At 49.2% G+C, this 18,597-nt stretch overlaps 1 protein-coding gene across 1 annotated transcript in view; it reads right to left on the bottom strand.

Moving 5' to 3' along the window:
• Window positions 1–18,597, bottom strand: part of LCP2 (lymphocyte cytosolic protein 2) — a 45,666-nt gene that overhangs the window by 14,945 nt on the left and 12,124 nt on the right. The window contains exons 4-10 of the mRNA XM_069483858.1: window positions 10,363–10,428; window positions 9,931–9,962; window positions 9,032–9,069; window positions 6,421–6,619; window positions 4,413–4,510; window positions 3,025–3,091; window positions 2,829–2,912 (exon numbers count right to left, since the gene is read on the bottom strand). Coding sequence (XP_069339959.1) covers window positions 2,829–2,912; window positions 3,025–3,091; window positions 4,413–4,510; window positions 6,421–6,619; window positions 9,032–9,069; window positions 9,931–9,962; window positions 10,363–10,428 — 584 coding nt within the window. The remainder of the gene's footprint in view (window positions 1–2,828; window positions 2,913–3,024; window positions 3,092–4,412; window positions 4,511–6,420; window positions 6,620–9,031; window positions 9,070–9,930; window positions 9,963–10,362; window positions 10,429–18,597) is intronic.

The raw sequence follows: 18,597 nt of genomic DNA, 5'->3' as shown, positions 1-18,597 counted from the left end.
ACAGCCTAAGTTTTATTTTCAAATCGAAAATAAACCCATTTGCCATGAAGGGGTTAATTTTTCTCCAGTCCTGTGGAGCACGTGATATTAAAGCGCTCCACTTAGTGTCTGAAAAACACTTTTAACTTGGGGAAGGGGGTTTCAGGAGATTCTCCTCGCGTGCTGCAAATCACTTTTTTTTTTTTTTTTGGTTGGTTTTTATTTGTTTGTTTTACTTTTCTTTTAGAACAGATGATATATGATATTCCGGCTCCCTGAAGAGATGCCAGATGTACCTGAGAATTCTGCATTGCAAAGTTATTCGTTAAGCAATTTAATTTGTATTCTATCTAAAGTCCCCTAGAATAGGTATGGCCTTTGTCGTTGATGTGATAAAAGTATTACTAACAGGATTCAACTGGGGCTAGAAGCAAATCCTATATGACCTTGAACAAGTTATTGAAGGTTTTTGAGTCTCAATTTCATCATCTCTACAATGAGGTTATAGGCTAAAACCCTATGGGTTTGTTGTAAAAATCAGTCGACAATTTATATGCAGGGTCAGGCACAAGATGGGGAAATCTGATTATACGAATTGGATCATTCTTGTCATACCCAGCTAAAACAGAGTCAAGAAGCCAGGGGAGGAAAGCACCCAGGACACTAATATTGCTCCAAAAATGTAATTCTCTGCAAGTCTGGCTGCTGAAATTGCCTACTGTAACCTCAAACTAGTTTTACCTAACAGTTGTGGAAACGACCTGCATTTTACCCACTGCCGTGGCTGCCCACTCAAACTTGCCAGCTCCCGGGAGCTTGCTAATGCCAATGAGCTTTCTCAAACAGTAACAGTTAACATTCCTCCTTTTTATACAACCTCCAACCTTCTCTTTGTTCTTTGGAAATACTGAAGACCACAAGGTCTGCGTGTATGCCCTGAATTGCAATTCTTTCTTCCCAAATAAAACGTTACATTTAGAGATGCATCTCTGCGTTTTTATTTTGACTTCGACATGATCCGTGTGGGCTGACAGTTGTTAGTTACCTTCCTTTCTTTCCCTCCCTCCCACATCCAGGCACAGTTAACGCCCTAAGGGGAATGGCGAGACAATCTGCCTGGAGTTGCATTTTCACATGATTTATTCTCTAGGGACCAAATACACGCCAGGTCCACGACTGTCCTAAGAATACTGCCCCACTGCGAAGAACTCACTGGCTAGTGGGAGAGAGTTTTGATGGTATAAACATGTTTATTATTTATAAAACTTTAGTTTGGGGTAGAACCCTTACTTTGGAGGGACACCCAGAAAACTCAGATTTATATCCTCCAGCCTGAATACACTTTTTAAAAAAATATCTGCTCATTTTTGTATATATTTTCTGGGCACGTTAAGAGTCTCATGTTGAGTCTAAGCATTGTAAGAAGACATTAATTCTTCTAAAACTTCACAGAAAAGGGAGTAATTCAAGAGAACAGGAATTATCAGAAAAGGGTGTCTTTAAGCATTTTTTTTCAAAATATAGTAAAGAAAGAATCTTTTAAAAGATAGGAGGTGATCGTGAGGGATTTGACATCAATATTCTACTTTTCTGATGCCTTGGCTCACGGCAGTGAGCGGGATTGCAATCTGAAGTCAAATCTGTCTTCATTTCCATGTGATTACACAGCTCTGCTGCAGACTCTTCCAAACCAAAACAGCCAACACAGCTTTGCATGACTCAGCGCAGTTGTGATGCAGTTTGGGGAAACAGCAGCAAGCAGCAGTCTCAAATCCAAGAACTGAAAGTCGTTTTGCCGACAGACAAGGGAGTGAGGCCACAAAAGACTAAATACCTTGCTCGGAGCATAGCCAAGGAAAGGCTGGGGTATAGCTGAGACTCCGGGCTCCTCCTCTATTCAGTTTCAGAGTTCCTTTCCCAGACTCTCCTAGTCCACAGCAAGTTAAAACTCAGGGCCCTCAACTGCAGCATTATGTGGTGGAAAACAGCAGCCACTTAGAAGTCAGAAAGACATAAGTTCAAATCCTGTACCTACTTATACAAATTTAGGCAAATTATTCAACTTCTTTGAGCCTCAGTTTCATCAACTGAGAAGTGGAGATAATAATGTACCTCCTTTGTTGGGTTGGCATGAGGATTAGAGATAATGTAGGTATATCTGCAGTAGGTAAGGAACTTGTCCCATAGTAGTTGCTCAATAAATGGTAACTAAGTTTTAGAATAGAATTGAAAATAGCTCCATGTGGAAATAGCTGCAATCTAAGAATTTTGTAAATTGTGGGGTAAAAAGACTGCAATATACCCCATGTTTGGTCAACTGTATACGTACAACAAAAAACAACCGTGACATTTGAACATCAACTTCGTGTTTTCTAAAGCATCTCCTCCTTATAGAACACCTGCCTTACAAGTTAGGAGACTGAGCCCTGAGAAAGTAATATCCCTGTGTTCAACAAGCAGCACACACCAGCTCCCCAGACCTCTAGTCTCTTAGCTCAGGTCGTCCCTCTGCACCACAAAGACCCCCGTGGAGTCTCGGCTGAAGGACAATGAGATGTGTGTACACAGATCACACATGTCAAGTGGAGAAGCAGGTCTAGCCCAGGAGCCCTGCAATCAGCCTGATCTGGGTTTGGGTGTCTACCCCATCACTTGGTAGGTGAGTGATCTTGGGAAGTTACCTCTTTGTGCTCTGTTTCCTCATCTGTAAAATGTGGATGATTCTGATAGCCTCTACTTCATAGTATTGTGGCCATCGGTAACTGAGATGGTGCGTGTGAGAAGCATGCAGTAAGCACTCTAGAAATGTTGACCATGATCTCTATGCATCGAACATGAGTCATACCCACCTAGTGTGAAAGGCTCTCTGTCAAACGGAGCTAATGAGCGATCCAGGGGAGGTTTTGTGCTTCTGTCGATCGACGGAGGCGGCACTGGAAAGGAAAAAGACTGACATCAATTAAAAGAAGGCAGCAGTTGCTGTGAGTGGGCTGGGGTGGGGGCAGGGTGGGCTGGTGGGCAACAGAGAGCAGCCCTGGTACTCACGCTTTGCCGTTTTGTGGTTTCTGCTTCTGCTAGGCTCTTCGTGGTTGGGCTGGGGTGGGGGCAGTGGCTACGTAAAAAAAGATGCAAATGTTAGGAAGCATGTCCCATGCATCGGCAAGGCCTGGTGGTTCTGCTTCCCCAAATACATCTGGATCCTCTCACTTTTCTCCATCTTCATCTCCATCTCCTCCGTCCACTCATATCCACTTCCTTTTCGGAATGACTGAGGTTGCCTCCTGTCTGAGCTCCCCGTTCTACTCTCTCTCATGAAAGCTATCTTCTGCAGGCAGCGGAGGGAGCCCTTCATGTCCCTGATGAGCCCTCCCGTGGCTCCTATCACATCAGGAACAAAATAAAAGCTCACCGTGGTCTGCAAGGCCCTGCACCTGTCCACACTCCCAGCCCTTCTTATATCCCCTCCCCAGTGCCCACCATGGGGTCTCCTTGTAGTTCCTGGAAAATCTCAAGCTCAGAATATTCTTCTCCTAGCTCTTCTCACAACTGGCTCATTCTGTCCCAGCCCCTTGTCCCCTTGCCACCCACCATCCTATTACCTGGTCTTCTGCCTCCCTAACCCCACACACAGCGCCTCAAATCATCTCATTCATACAGCTGTTTACCCGCTGGTGACGTGTCTCCCCCAACCCCAGTGGAAACCTTATGAAAGCAGGGACTGTGTCTTGTTCGCACTCTATCCCAGCACCCAGAACACTGCTTGGTGCTAGGATAGAGTTGGCGGAATGACTGAATTCCGCATCCCAGTAGTGGAGGTGAAGGTCTTCAGATTTCAAAAGCAAAATGCATTTATAGATAAACTTGGGATGAAAACACATTGCCAGCTAGCAACTCCTTAATCCGAGCTCCTCGGAGTCACTCCGAGAATCTACTAGATCCACAAGAGCCGGACTGTGTGCTTGAAGAAAGAGGAAAGGGGGTTTGCTGTCTCGCTCCCAGGCTCCTTGTCTCGTAAACCGTGGTCTGAAGGCATTTGTCCCCTGAAGTTCAGCTGTTGGCCACCTGGTGGCGCAAGTCTTTTGTGGGAAAGGTGCCCACGCAGTACCAGTAGGTGCCATGACTTCATCTATTTTAGTTTTCACTTCTTTCCAAGTAATAGCACAATGACCATTAGAAGGGGAGCTTTTATTATACAAGGAGTTTATGTGTTTATGGTACAAAGAAAATACCAATAAGCATAATGACATAAATAGAAATCACTAGTATTTCTCCAAGAAAAAGAAACACTGAGTCCTTGGGTGTACATTTTCTCAGCCTAGATACAATCTTTTCTTACAAAATTAGAACTAGATGAAGGTGTTTGTGGTTTGCTTTTCTGACAGAGGAAGTGACTGGAGTGGACACAAAGTACCAGAAAAGAGCAGGAGGCCTACCGAGTGGTTCCTGCTGACCGGCGGGGGCGGCAGGGCGGCCATGGGTCTCTGGGGGGGCACGGGGGGCTGCTGGGGGGCCTTCCCGGACGGGGGCCGGTCTGCGGAAACACAAGAATGTTACAGTGAGAGAGTGTCGGCCACGCTCAGGGGCCAGCGCGACCCCAGCCCTGGGAGACCGAGCCTGGATTTCCCGGGGGCTGGGGAGTCCTAGGCCCCTTCCTGCCCGTCTTTCTATCCCAGTTTGTGTCACTCTCCTCATACACAGGGACAGCTCTCATCTCACCTCACAGGATTGGGTCTTTATCACAGATCGTGCCAGTCAAAAAGGCCTCTTTGTCATTAGCTCAGCCAGTGCCAGGACGGAGTGTTTTCAGACAAAATTGTAAAGACGTAAACACACACACGCCCTCATGTGCACAGACATGAAAAGGCACATGTGTGCACGTGCACACACACATCTGCACTCACAGAGACACGTGTGCAGTCACACGGGCACGCCCACTGCCCGTGCAGGGTTAAATTGTCACCGCTCATGAGGATCCTGTTCTGGGTCCCGTCCCCTCCCAAATGCTCTGACACTTCCTCCTTTTACTCATCTCTTCCCATAAAGGGAGGAGCTGGTCACCAACTCCTGTTTCTAAATCATAGGCTCTTAATGGGGACCTGGACTTGCCTGGGACGGAAACTCACAGTACTCCGATTGCCACAGAAGTGTCCCTAGGCCAGGTTGACAGGCTGGCAATGTCCTACACTGGCCACCTTTCAGCTCCTCTAACATGCCGAGCTCCTTTGAGCCTCAGGGCCTTTGCACAGTCATTTCTTCTGCTTCAAATGCTCCTCCCTTACCACATCCATCTCCACTTAGCCACCTTCTATTCATGCTTTAATATCGGCTTACTATCCCAGCTCCTTACGGCAAGCAAGCCCAGAGCAGGCACACGCTCCAGCTCGTCTCCTGCGCTTGTCTTCCTTACTCTGCATCATCATTGAATTAAACAATTTTGGGACTCATTTGTTTGATGCTGCATCACCCCTGGACTAGAATCCTTAGAGCGAGGACAGTCCTGTTCACTCTGTGCCTTTGCAACTGGCACATCCGAGGTGCTCAGCAGCTTCGTTTTCCATTTCTCCTCTGACCTCCACTTCCCTGTACACGACACAGACCTGATCATCGTCCTTATCACACAGGGTGCTTCAAAGCACACGGCGACATGTTGAGGCAGCGTTAGGAAAGGGCTGCAAAATGAAAAAGGGCTACAGAGCACAAAGGACTACGTGGTTTCAGTTTTTCGTTATTGATCATCGACTTCCAGCTCACACCTGCAGCTGTGTTGTGCAAGTGTGTACGCGTTTATTTTCTGTCACCCCCACTGCATGAATGTGGCCCAAGGCACGGGCTGTGTCTTCTTTCCTGGTGGTTTCCCGGCACTCAGAGTGGGGCCGGGCTCCTAATGGGCGATCGACAATAACTGGTGAAGGAGTGAATAGTGAGGGAGAGGTGGGCTAACAGGACAGATGGAAATGGAAATCTTACATACTGCCTAATGTTTTTAAAGTTGTAGGCAACCCCCCTTGATGTCTTTCTGTTTACTCCGACAGTCTCTGGGTGGTAGTGCCACGTAGCTATGATTTGGTCAAAGGTGGGAGGAACAGGAAAGTGCTCTTGAGTACCCGAGTAAACCACAGAATGAGTTGTAACTGCCACATACCCTCAAGTGGCAGCTCAGGGCTACGAGCCACCACAGGCAATGATGTTTGCAGTGTCAGTAATCCCCAAGCAGGCCTATGTGATCTTCACTCTTACTACCCTATTTCACAGATGAGGACATTGAGGCCCAGAGAGGTGGAGTCACTTGTCTAAAGCCACACAGCTGCCACAAAGCGGAGCTGCCGTCATCACCCAGAACTTTCTGCTACATGGGCAAGCTGGGGCACCGGCCCCCCGTGCGGCAGTGGAGAGCTCGGCTCCGGGCCGGCAGGGCCAGAGCACCAGGAGGCAGGCCCTTACCGATGTACATGGAGTTGGTGTTGGGGAAAGGCTTGGCCGGCAGGATGGAGCTCTGCAGAGCTTCCTCATCGTTGGAGGGTGGCGGCTCATAGTCGGCGTCGTCTTCCACGGGTGCCTCTTCCTCCTCGTTGGGGGACTCGTAGTCACCATCATCCTCCCCATCCTGATCGTCATTGGGACTTTCATAGTCATCTTCCTCCTGCCAACACAGGGACAGGACAGGGACAGTGAGGTTTGCAGAGGCTCCCGGGCACTCGCGTGCCTGTGTCTGCTCTCCCTGCGCCAAGCCTCACAATGGCACGCTGGGGTGGGGGCAGGCAGCCTGAGGCGGCCACTCCCGTTTTGCAGACGAGGGGCACACACACAATATCACAGAGTCAGGAAGTCTGGACTTGGGACCTCCGTCAAGGTCTCTGACCATCAGGCAAGTGCGTGCCTTTTCCTTTACGCCTGTTTTGCACAACAGAAAGAGAGAAGAAATGGGGAGCGTGCTGGAATAGGGGTTCAGGAACAGGCTCTATCTTGAGTAAACACCTTTTTCACTCCAGACATCACCAAGAGAAAGACTAAACGCCTGGAGCGTTTGTGATGATAGGAGTTAATTGTCATTTCTGTTCTTAGTGTGCCTGTGCTGGGAAAATGTCTTCTCATTATAACCTAGTGCAGCACTGAAGGCCCAGCTGACGGGGAAGCCAGATAAACAAAGCCTGTTAATTGGAAGGAGATTAGGTCGCCTCGGGGAGGGGACAGTCCAGGGCTGTGCTACACTTTTTGCTGAGAGCTGAGTGTATAGGAATGACATATTATTATTCATGAAATCTGACACTGGCTTTGAAGCTGCTCTCTTGGAAACAAAGGCTCTCTAAATGTGAGATTTTTATTGTATTTTATTTTTGCTTCTTCCTGGGTCTCGGGGAAAGTCAGCCCCAGGTGCTGGGTGCCTGCCTTTGAAGCCATCCATGAAAGTGCTCACTGCCCAGCAGAGACCACACCAGCAGCCACCAAGCGGGGGATGCTCCTCACTGTCTTGCCAAAGTCCAGTGGGTGCATGAACCAACCCAGAGCCCTACGGCCAAGGGCGGTGTGCAAAGAAGCAATGGGAGGTTACAACTTTTCGAGGAAAGGGAGGTACCAATATCCTCGAAATCTTGACAGCTTTGACGAATGGCTTAAGGAAGATTGCATTTAAGTTGTACAGTTGAAAGATTTCTGTGTTTATTTTTGAGGTCAGGAATATTAACAAACAAACAAGAACAAGTAGGAAGGCAAAATGAGGGTTGAATGTCTTCCCAACTCCAAAAAAGACTTTGTCCTGCCCTGTCCATGTTCTTAAAACTTAGGGGCAGGTGGGTCGAGCCCCTGAGGACTGGCACTTGGGAACAGTGGCCTGTGCAGGAGGTCCACAGGCAGGTGGCCTCTCTCCAGCCCCTGCTGGCTCCTATCCTGCCCAGACCCCTTGTTCCTGACTTTACACCAGCCCTGTACCCCGTAAGCCTTTCTCAAACAACAAAAATTTCCTCTTCTGCTTCTATAACAATCATTTTCTCCCCATCATTTGGCTCCTAAATTTGTATGCATGCTTTGGCTGCCAATCATATTCTGCCATATGTGTGTCAAAGTAAATAAAAATGGAGACCGGGCCTGAGGAACCCAGAGCAGACAAAACTGCTCAGGCTCGTAAGTGACCTAAATCTTGCTTGATTTGCAAACATAAGCAATACTTAACTTGAGCTCTTTCTTGTAAAAGGAAAACAACTTATAAGCTCAAGCAATCAGAAGGAGCTAACAAACTTACCATTTTATACCTAGGAACTTTCCAGCAAGACAGACCAAATAAGACAACTTTATAACTGTAACTAATCAAGTATTTTCTTTATATTACTTCTGCATTCATGGGGGTACCACCTCTAGTTTGGTGCTGCCTGACTCATGAATCGTCATTGGTGCAAATAACTCTTTACAATTGTCCTGTGCCTCAGTGTACCTTTTAAACATGTGCTATCCATAGTTTAAAATGCTTAGGTTCCTGATGTCCACCCACCTGCCTGTTTCCCGTGTGAAGAGCTGGGCCCATAATGGACCCACTGAGTTTTCAGCCACCAGCGAATGGAATGCAAACCCTCCGTGAGCAGAGGGACGGAACAGTGTCCTCGGGTTGGGCACGAGAGGACAAGAGAATCTCCTTTAGAGTGGATTTCTAGGAGAGTTCAATGTGGAGACAGGTGGGGGGTAGGGAAAGGCCCTGCGTGGCGTGGGTAACGGTGGACAACTGCATGGTCAGCAAACTACAGCCCAAGGGCCAGGCCCTGCCCCATCCTCTGTTTTGGGAAATAGAGGTTTATGGGGACGTAGCCACACCCATCTGTTAGCTCATCCACCGCGGCTGCTTTTGTGCTCGGGTGGCAGAGTTGAGTTGATTCAGAGGCTGCATGGCACCCAAAGCCAAAAATACTTCCTGTCTGGCCCTTTGCAGACACCCTTTCTGAGACCTGGAGGGGCGTGCTGGCGTCTTGTGAGAGGCCTTGCTCCATGCGGCTTTGTGCTGGGACCTTGTGACAAAGCCACCCTGGATGCTGCTGTCAGGTGGAAGAGCAGCCCCCACCATACTCACAAAGGATGACCAGCCCCCGTTGTCCTCTTCGTGGCTTTCTGCGGAAGGAAATGACACGACTGTCAGCACCGAAGGAAGCCGCCACTCGAAGAGAAGTCGAAGCAGCTCCTGCATCTGCGCCCTCCTCACCTGTGCCCCTTCCCTGGCCTTCCTCCTCCTCCCACACACCTGGGGCTCTGCCGGCTCCAGGGAGCCTACCTGAGGGGGCTCGTTCTCCCGGAGAACCAGAGAGCGGCAGTGGTTCTTAACCCTTCACGTGCCTGAGAGTCACCTAGGAGTGCCTTGAAATACGCAGACGCTTGAGCCCCATCCCTAGAGCTTCTGATTCAGCAGGACTGGGTGAGGCCCAGCAATCTGCATGTTAACACCATGTGCAACTGAGCCACTGAAAAACTGCTGTAAAGGCTCAGAGGCAGCCCCTCCCGCAGGCGCGGACGCAGTGAGAAGGCACCGTCCATGGCCCAGGAAGCAGCTCCCACCAGACAGAGACTCTGAGGGCGCCTTCCCCAGGGACGTCCCAGCCTCCAGAACTGTGAGAAATAAACTGTGTTGTTTGCAAGTCAAAAAAAAAAAAAAAAAAGCGTCAGAAGCAGGGGAACGGGCCCATATCAGGTGCTCGGTCAAAGACTGGGTCCTTCTGCCCCACACAGCTCCCAGACCCCTCCCTGTGCCTCTGCAGACGTCCCCCCAGAGCAGGAGCTCTACGTCGGGTGCCCTGCACAGTGACTTCTCTCCTCCCCTCAATCCAGACCCAAGCCCTTTCCTGGGTAAGAACTGCTGGCAGGCAAATGGGTAAGGTCACCTGCCTGACACCCAAGGAGCCCTAGGCACCAGAAAGGCAGGAGAACTGAAGTGCCCGTCACCTCCTAAAGCAATCACCTCTCAGCCCCAGCCCTTACCTGTCTCTTCAGGAAACCGCTGGACCTGGGGTCTGCAAAGGCAAACAGCATGCGTTAATGATGCTGTTGATTTAAGGAGATCTCCCTCTTTCCGCAGTCCAGGCCTGCGAGAGGAACCCCCAGTGCAGGGTGTGTCTCACTGCCCAGGAAGGACTTGTCCTTGTTGCTTGGCAACTGGGGCTAGGATGCTCCAAAAAAGATTCTGGAAACCACAAAAGCCACATTGGTGGCACAACTGGGAGCCTGACGCTCTGGAGGAAGTTCCCCTGACGTACGGACCCTGAGGCAGGATGTAGGGCAGGGAGAGGGAACCCCCTCTCTCCTTGGGCACCACGGCCAAGACTCCTGGGACTCAGGGAACCACCGCAGGCTCAACATGACTTTAAAAATTCCTGGGTTTCCTCCCAGGGGGCGCAGGGCCACCCCACTCACTTGCGTGTGAAGATGCTCCTCCTCTCTTCGTTCTTGTTGATTTCTTGACTTAACTTACTGAGAATCCTGCAAGATAACAAAGCAGAAAAGAGAGAAGACCATCTCCTTCCAGCCTCAACCTTCCCACTGAGCCCTGAAGTTCCCTGATCTATGTGACCTCGGGGCACCTGGGCCAACTTTGGCCAGCCTCCTCTGGGTTACCTCCGTGGGGGCCCTCTGCTCCTCACTTCCTCCCAGAACTTGTCATCCCCTCCCCCGGCCAGACCTTGCTCCTGCCCAGGAAGCCCTCTCTGCCTCTGCTGATCTCTCTGGCTGAGCCTTCTGCATCTAGCTCAGAGCCCCTCCTTAAAGACTTGTCAGCTCACACGTGGCTTTCCCTCCTTTGACATGCAGGAGCCTCAGGATCTGGAGACTATAACCGTGTATTTCATTGTAGTATTATTCCCAGGGCTGAGGTCTCCTGACTCTTGCATGAGCATCCTTGTGGTGACGTTTTGCTCCCAAGAATCTTCAAACCATCTCCCAGACCTAGAGGAATGAGCTACTCGTTGCATATTTCTTATCACAACCTCCCATAGGCTGTTCTTTGACTGTTTTCTCCTTCCGTTATCCCCTCCCTGACTCCTACTCAGTGACATGGATTCTTTTAAAAACTTGGAGAAGAATCCCCTATAAAGGCGCAGAGTGAGAGACCCCCTGAGTCACCCATCCCCCTGGGGCCACCTTGGCCAGGACACTTGAAGATACCCTTAGTCCCAGGGTACCTCCATGCCTGAAATCGCAAATCCTCAAACCCCAGGACAGGGAGGGCCTTTGTCATCAGGACCACATCTCCAGCATGCAAAGGGTCCATTCCACTCTCAGACCTCCAGGACACGAGACTCCAGCCCCTCCTAGCCCCACTGATGAGACCAACAGACCTGCATTCGTAACCAGCCGGGTTCCATGTTTCCTGGGGATTTGGGGCACCTGGAAGGAGCCTCAGAGATTATCTAGTCCAACTTCATTGTACAGAGGGGGTGACACAGGCTCAGACAAGAAAGGGGATTCACCCGCAGCCATAGCCGGTCAGTGATGAAGACTGCCCCTCCCCCTGCCACACACACCGGCCCCTCAAGCCGGGTGCCATGGTTTCCAAGCCAGGGCCCTGCAGTGCACCACCTCCCTGTGTCCATTCCCTGGATGCTGCCAGCTCCCTGGAAGTGGGCACTGTTGGGTCCCTACCTAACCTATATACGAGAATGACCCATGGTCTACATTTGCTTAATGGTTTTCTTAATGATCATCTGAAGGTAACAAGTTTGAGCTAAAACAAACTCACTAAGTTAGCAAAGAAAGTTCTCAGCATCTGTCACATCCAGCTGCCTTCATCATTCCCCAGCCCCCCAACTCTCCCAGGGACCGGGGCTCCAAACCCTCCTACCTCATTAGAACGATAGGATGAATGAATGTCCACAACTATGCTGGGGACTTACGGGGACAGAGAAGGAGAAAGGGCAATGTTTGATCCCCTGTAATAATGTCATTGTTGCAATTTCACACTTCAGTGACTGCCCAGAAGGGGCGATGTTTAAAGCAGGGGTGGGGGCTTCCTGGTCACCTTCTGATCATGCCATCAGAGTGCTCGAGACGTGGTTCTTTTTGGGTCCTTTAAGTGGTTGTCTGAGAAGATGATGGGATGCCGGATGGAGGGTCTCCTACAGAGCGGGCAGGGGAGCCCTGTAGGTCCTGCATCCTGGCCATGTCAGGTGGTCACTGTTTAGTCAACAATACGCATTAAGGGCCTTCTAAGTGCCAGGGACTCCTCCGCCGGGTACTCAAGGTACAGCAATGAAGAAAACGGACCCAAGATCTCTGCTCTCCAGGAGATTGCGCGCTAGTGGAGAGACATCTTTAAGGAGGTGAAATTTGAAGTCAAGTCTACACTGTGTATACACATGCACAACGGTGGTGAGGGCTGGGAAGGGGATGGGTGTGCAGGGTGGGGCGCAGTTGCCATTTAAAATGATCAGACCTCAATGAGAACATGACATTTCAGTAATGACTTGAGGGAGGTGGGCTGAACCGCACCTCAGCGCCCCCATCCCACACATCTTGGCTGGGCCCTGCTGAGTTCACAATGCTGCTTTGGATCTTGAAAGGACCCCCTGCTCTCTGCGGTGTCACCTCCCACCAGTATCTCTAACAGCCAGGCTGGAGGCTGCTGGGGCTCTAACCAGGGAAGGAAGGAAATGCCAAACCGCAGGGCTCAGCAGAGGAGCGGCGCAGAGCTGAGAGCGGGCAGCACGGGGCCTGCAGTTGGCTTGCACCCAAGCTCCCAGCGTCCTCCTCCTTCAGAGGCTTCAGACAACACCTTCCAAGCCCGCAAGACCACTGCCAGGGGCTGGTAGACAGGGGGGCAGTGGTGGTGGGCAAGGCAGGAAGGTGGTTGCTGCAACTATGGCCATGTGCAAACCTTCAAAGTTGCACCCTACCCCCAGAGGACCAAGTGACAGTGAGTGGCTGGAGGTGACTCATTCTCTCTCTACCACATAAACTCCAGGTTTCACTCAGGACCAGGGAAGGAGGTGGAGAGGGCCAGGCAGCTACAGACAGTAGTTCTTTCTGATACCCCTTGTTTGAGGCATGAGCTGGCCCTGGAATGGGCTGGACCTACAACAGGAGGAAGTCAGGCCACTGCAGAAAGGTGGCGTTCTGTGATGACCTGGGCCCCAGCCCAATTGCATCCCTAACTTGCTGCATGATGGGGGCCAGTCTTCATCCTCTCAGTCTAGAGACCCTCCTGGTGATGCACAAGTTATGGAACGTGTAGGCACAGAGAGTCTGACTGCAATGTCCTGCTCCAAGGGTGGTGCCCACTGTGTGACCTCAGACAGGGCAGGTGCCCTGCCCAGGCCCCAGATTCCTCATCAGCACAATAAGGGGGTTGGGCCTGACTAGGGAATTCCTGACAGGCCTGACCATCGGCACTGCCTGGGTGCAACTGTTACACGCGTGGGTGACCAGGCCGTCCCTGGGCTTAACCGATCAGACTCTCCAGGGAGAGGCCCGGGGAGCAGTAACACCAACCGGCCCCCAGGCGAGTTTTATGATCACAAAAGTTTTATGATGAATAAATCCAGTTATTCTTGACACTGGTGAGATTGTGTTTTCAAAAAAGAGGAGGAGAAAGAGAGGCAGAAGGAGAAGGAACTTTGTAACGATGAAGGAGTGAGGCAGGGAGTGGGGAGAGTAGGGCTCTCGGTGGGTCTTTGATGGAGCCCCCAGTTCTCCCCGGGCTCCAACAACTGCACTACTGGGTCTTGAGGTCAACTGTGCTGATGCACAAGGAGTAAGAAAGAAAAGTATCAGAAAAGAAAGGCAGCTGGCAGGCAAGCAGGAAGGCAGGAAGGAAGGGACAGAGGGAAGGAGGGAGGCATGGAAGGGGTAGAGAATATAGAAATATCGGAGCACACAGCACCCAGTAAGGCTAGGTACTGTCTCACGAAAATTCTGTCTTTGTTTCCTGCATTGTCGCTGTGTAGTTGTACACTGGCTTATGATGGGAAATGTATGTCTTACACAGCTTGCATGGTGAGAGCTTTGGACCAACTACCCTCCTCTCCCTCGTACACGGCTTTCCCCTGTGGGAGGCTTGCTCCCCGACTCAGATTCCAGACTGCCTGCTGGCCCTCCCAGGACAACCGTGGTCCTGCCTCTCCCCCAGGACTGTCTCTCCCGCTGTCTTGTGGCTGCCTGTCTGGGCTCCGACGTCACCTTTATCCACGCCTCCCCTCCCCGCACACATTCCCACTTTCAACTGGCCCTGGCTCTGCACGCCATCCTCCTTTAAAAGAAAAAAGTGTTCTCTCTTTAAAAACCAATCTCCTCACACCTACATGATGAGTGTGATGTGCACTGTCTAGGGAATGGACACAATTGAAGTTCAGACTCGAGGGGATGGGGAGGCATGGGCAATGTATATAGCCTGAACTTTTGTACCCCCATAATGAGCTGAAAAACAAAAAAATAAAATAAAATATATCAAAAAAAAAACAACAACAACAACAACAGAAAACCGATCTCCTTGAGCCAAACCTTCCAAATTCCATCTTTCTCACCCGAGAAGCCAGGGGACAGCCCGGATGTCTTGAGACTCAGGAAGGGGCCTTCCACCATCACCTTTGGCCTCAGCAGAGGACCCCGTGGGGGTGGGAAGGAATCATCTGAGGGCACAGAGTGGTCTCCCCACTCTCCACCCCATTCCCCGCCCTACAATCTTGCATGTCATGTTTTCCTGGAGCCTCACAATCGCTTGCATGGTAGACAAGTATGATTGCTCCCATTTTTACCAATGAGGAAGGTAAGGACCTGAAGGAGGTCAGATGTCAAAGGCCGCATGACCAGTGTTACTGGGGAGCTGAGCCTTCAGCCGAGTTTTCTGGGCTTCAATGGAGAAGAAACGGCAGGTGAGAGGAGGCACCTTGGATGAGGGCAGATTGCTGGGGGTGGAGGCGGGCTGGAGACCCGGCCAGCGTTAGCCCATAAATGGGAGAGGGAGGGAGCACGTTGGAGACAAGCTTTGTCACAGCCTCAGTTTTGCTAGTTGCTGGTCAAATTCTCCAACAGGTACAAGAATATTCGATTCGCCTCTGGGTCCCTCTCCCTCCACACCTTCCCCGTCTTCTCTGTCTCGTTCAGAGAAGCAGGTACTCAGGAGATGACACAGGATACCATCCCTGCCACTAAGGGGCTTACAGCCTTACAGGAAGACAGACAAATGACAGGTAGGTCTGCATTACTTGTGTGTTTGGATCTGGGATTCTCCAAGCCTAATTCCACTATTGGCAATGGGTCCAGTGAGAACGACACCACCCACTCTTCACTCCCCTCTCCTTATTTTCTTACATTACACTGTGGATTTGAGTGTAAAACTTATAACATTTTCTGCTTTAATAAACCCCAAATAGGCACCAGCAGATTTTAACAAGTGTTCTACTGGTTTAACCAGACCGTTGTCAGCTGCAAGGTGAGGTTTATCCGAGGCCCTGTAAAGGCAGCCTTCATTGTTTTCTTTAAAAATCCTCCCCATTACAATATTGGGATGTCTTGGGGTCAACTATGTCCTGAGAGAGGGACTATATTTGCAGACAGAGACAGCCTTCCTCACCAGAATCTGGCTTCTTCCAAAATCTGTTTAATACTGATATTTTAAGCTTTGGGGAAAGAAATAGATACGTTCAAAGGAGTGTAATCTTGTTTGGGTCTGCTGCACATGAACACAATTTCTTTTCCATAGCCGTTTAGGGTAATGAGCAAAAGAAACAAAAATCAACTTATGTCCAAGGGAAGGGAATGAGTAAGTATTGAACATCCATTTGTGTCAAGGGCAGCGCCAGGCAATTCATGCGGGCAGCCTCATTTACTATTCTCCTCTCCCTGAAAGCTAGTTCTCTTCGCCTCGACAGGTGAGGAAACTGAGGCTCAGACTGGTGAATTCACTTCCCCAAGGTCCCACTGGAAGGAAGGGGGCAGAGGCAGCCTCAGAACCTGGATCGCCCCATCCAAAGCCCCATGCCCTTTCTATTCTTTAACCTTCCCTTTCTAACAAGTTAGAATAATTAGTAAAAAATTCTCATTTGTGCTAAACAGGATTTTATGCAAAGTAAGAATAGCTAACAGTGTATATTATTATTTCCCCATTATTTCCTTTGATTTTCCCACGGACCCTTTGAGGTAGGTTCTATTATTATCCCCATTTTAGAGATGAGGAAGCTGAGGCTCAGAGAGCTGAGATAATTGTCCACAGTCTCACAGTCCTCCACAGCTTGTGAGTGGAAGGATTGAGTTTCACAAGTAGTCTGACCACGGGGCCTGCCCTTTTTCTCACTGAGCCCTCCTGTCTACCTATTATTACCTACAATGGTAGTATTTAACACTAACAAGCCTGTAGAGTGCATTTCACCCTTTCCGTCTCTTTATAGTCTAGGAAACTGGGGGTGGTCTAGGATGTGTCCCGGGTCACACGGCTCATTGGAAGTAGAGCTGGGATTGGCGCTTATTGCATATTTCTGCCAAGTGAGACGGAGATTCTCTGAGTCGCTGATCAGGGTGGCCCGGACCCTCCCTCGATGTCCTCTCCATCAATCCCACATCCACCCCTCAGGTTTCCCGGGCAGACCTCCTTGTCTACCCACCACAGGCCAAGTTTTCATTTCAGTTTTCAAACAGCTAAAGAAATATCCCGCCCCTACCCCGCCCGCAACGCGAGTGTTTGTAATTCTCCCTTCTGCCTTAACCAGCAGCCACTGCTCGCCCCGCCTCCCGCTCCCGGCTCTCAAACATTGCTTGAGCTTAGCCTTACAATGAAAAAGGATCTTCCAAGCTGAAAGTGCCTTCTTATCTCTGTCCCACTGCTCTGGTTAAGGCCCCTCCCTCCCCTGGCTTCCCAGCCACAGCCCTAGGGGAGGCTCCCACCTCCTTGGTGGGATCGTGTCCACCATCTCCTAACTTGTCCCATGCCCCCAGCTGGGCTCCCCTCCAAATCACCTCTCACGCTGTGCCGGACAGAGCCAAGACACAGGTTCACCATGATCTTATCCCTGATGCACTCACTGCACACACACTCTGGGAATCCTTAGAATGGCTCACGGGGTCTTTACAAATGGTGGCACGCACACCCCCACCGGTAATTCTGGCCTCTTTGCTTCTAGTTCCCCCTGGCACATGGCCCAGCTGCTCTGCCCCACCGGTAGTTCCACTAAGCACACTGGTGCCCTGGGACTTTGCAGCAGGCTCTCCATTCTTAGAATGTCCTGCAATCCGTCCTTCGTATTTCAAAATTTAACTTAGGGTCCCTTTGTTCCATAAGTCTTCTCTGAATACTGTGGAGAAAATTACTCCTGCCTTTCTACTCCCATAGTACTTGTATATGCACATATCACAGCACTGTTATAGTATAATTATATGTTATAGTATAATTACTTTGTTTGTATATCTGACCCTCCCATGAGAATGTGAGTGTCCCAAGGATAGGAATTCTCAGGTCCCTTCTCTCTGTAGCCTGAGTAATTAACAAAGGCCTAACACATTGTAGGTACGCGGTAGCAGTTCACTAAATGAATTAAGTATCAATGAAGTATTAGTCTTGTATAGGGACCAGGAGATGCAAACTCAAATGCCCTCAAGATAGATAGATAAATAGATAGTGAGAGAGCTGTATAGTTAGCATTTCTGGCACTCTCCATTCCTTTGTGAGGATCCAGATTAATATCTGGTAACATTTCTTTTCTGCCTGAAGGACTTTATTTAACATTTGTTGTAGTGTAGATCAGTTCGTGATGAATTCTTTCAGATTTTATATATCTGAAAAGCTCTGTTTCACCTTCATTTTCGAAAGGTATTTTTGCTGGGTATTGAACTCTAGATTGACAATATTTTTCTTTTGGTTCTTTACTTTTAGTACCTCACTGCCTTCTCCCCTGCATTGTTTCTGGCCAGAAATCTGCCGTGATCCTTATATTGTTTCTCTGTCTGTAATATGTCTTATTTTCTTTGAGTGCTTTTAAGATTTTCTTTTCATCACTGGTTTGGGGGAATTTGATTATTATGTACCTTGGGGTATTTTTCTTCTTTTTTCTTGGACTTTAGGTTTGTTAAGCCTCTTGGATCTGTGGGTTTATAATTTTCATCCAGCTTGAAAATGTTTTAGCCATTATTTCTTCAAATATTTTATTTATGTCTTTCCTTCCTGTCTCATATGCACATTCTTTCCTCCTCTTTGGGGACTTTAGACATATATTTGGCTACTTGAAGTTGTCCCAGAGTTCCCTGATGCTCTTTACATTGTTTTGTTTTGATTTTTTTCTCTGTATGTTTCATTTTGGATAGTTTCTTTTATTACTATTTTTTTCTGCAATATCTAACCTGCTCTTAGTCCCAAGCAGTGTATTTCTAATCTCAGATATTATAGTCTTCATTTCTAGAAGTTCTGTTTGGGTCTTTTTGTGATTCCCAGGCCTGAATTTAACTATTCAAACATATGAAACAGTTACATTGTCCTTGTCTGCTAATTCTCATATCTGGGGCAGTTATGGGGCAGTTTTGGTGTGTTAGCTTTTCTCCTCATTATGGGTCATACTTGCCCGCTTATTTGCATGCCTGTTAGTCTCTGATTAGATGCCTAACGTTGTGAATTTTCTTTCACTGGGTAATGAATATTTTTGCATTCCTATAAAGAGTTTTAAGTTTTGTTTT

Source organism: Eulemur rufifrons, chromosome 10 (genome assembly GCF_041146395.1).
Source record: "Eulemur rufifrons isolate Redbay chromosome 10, OSU_ERuf_1, whole genome shotgun sequence".
Lineage (NCBI taxonomy): Eukaryota > Metazoa > Chordata > Mammalia > Primates > Lemuridae > Eulemur > Eulemur rufifrons.
The sequence above is the reverse complement of the archived record's forward strand: the minus strand, read 5'-3'. Positions and strand labels throughout refer to the sequence as shown.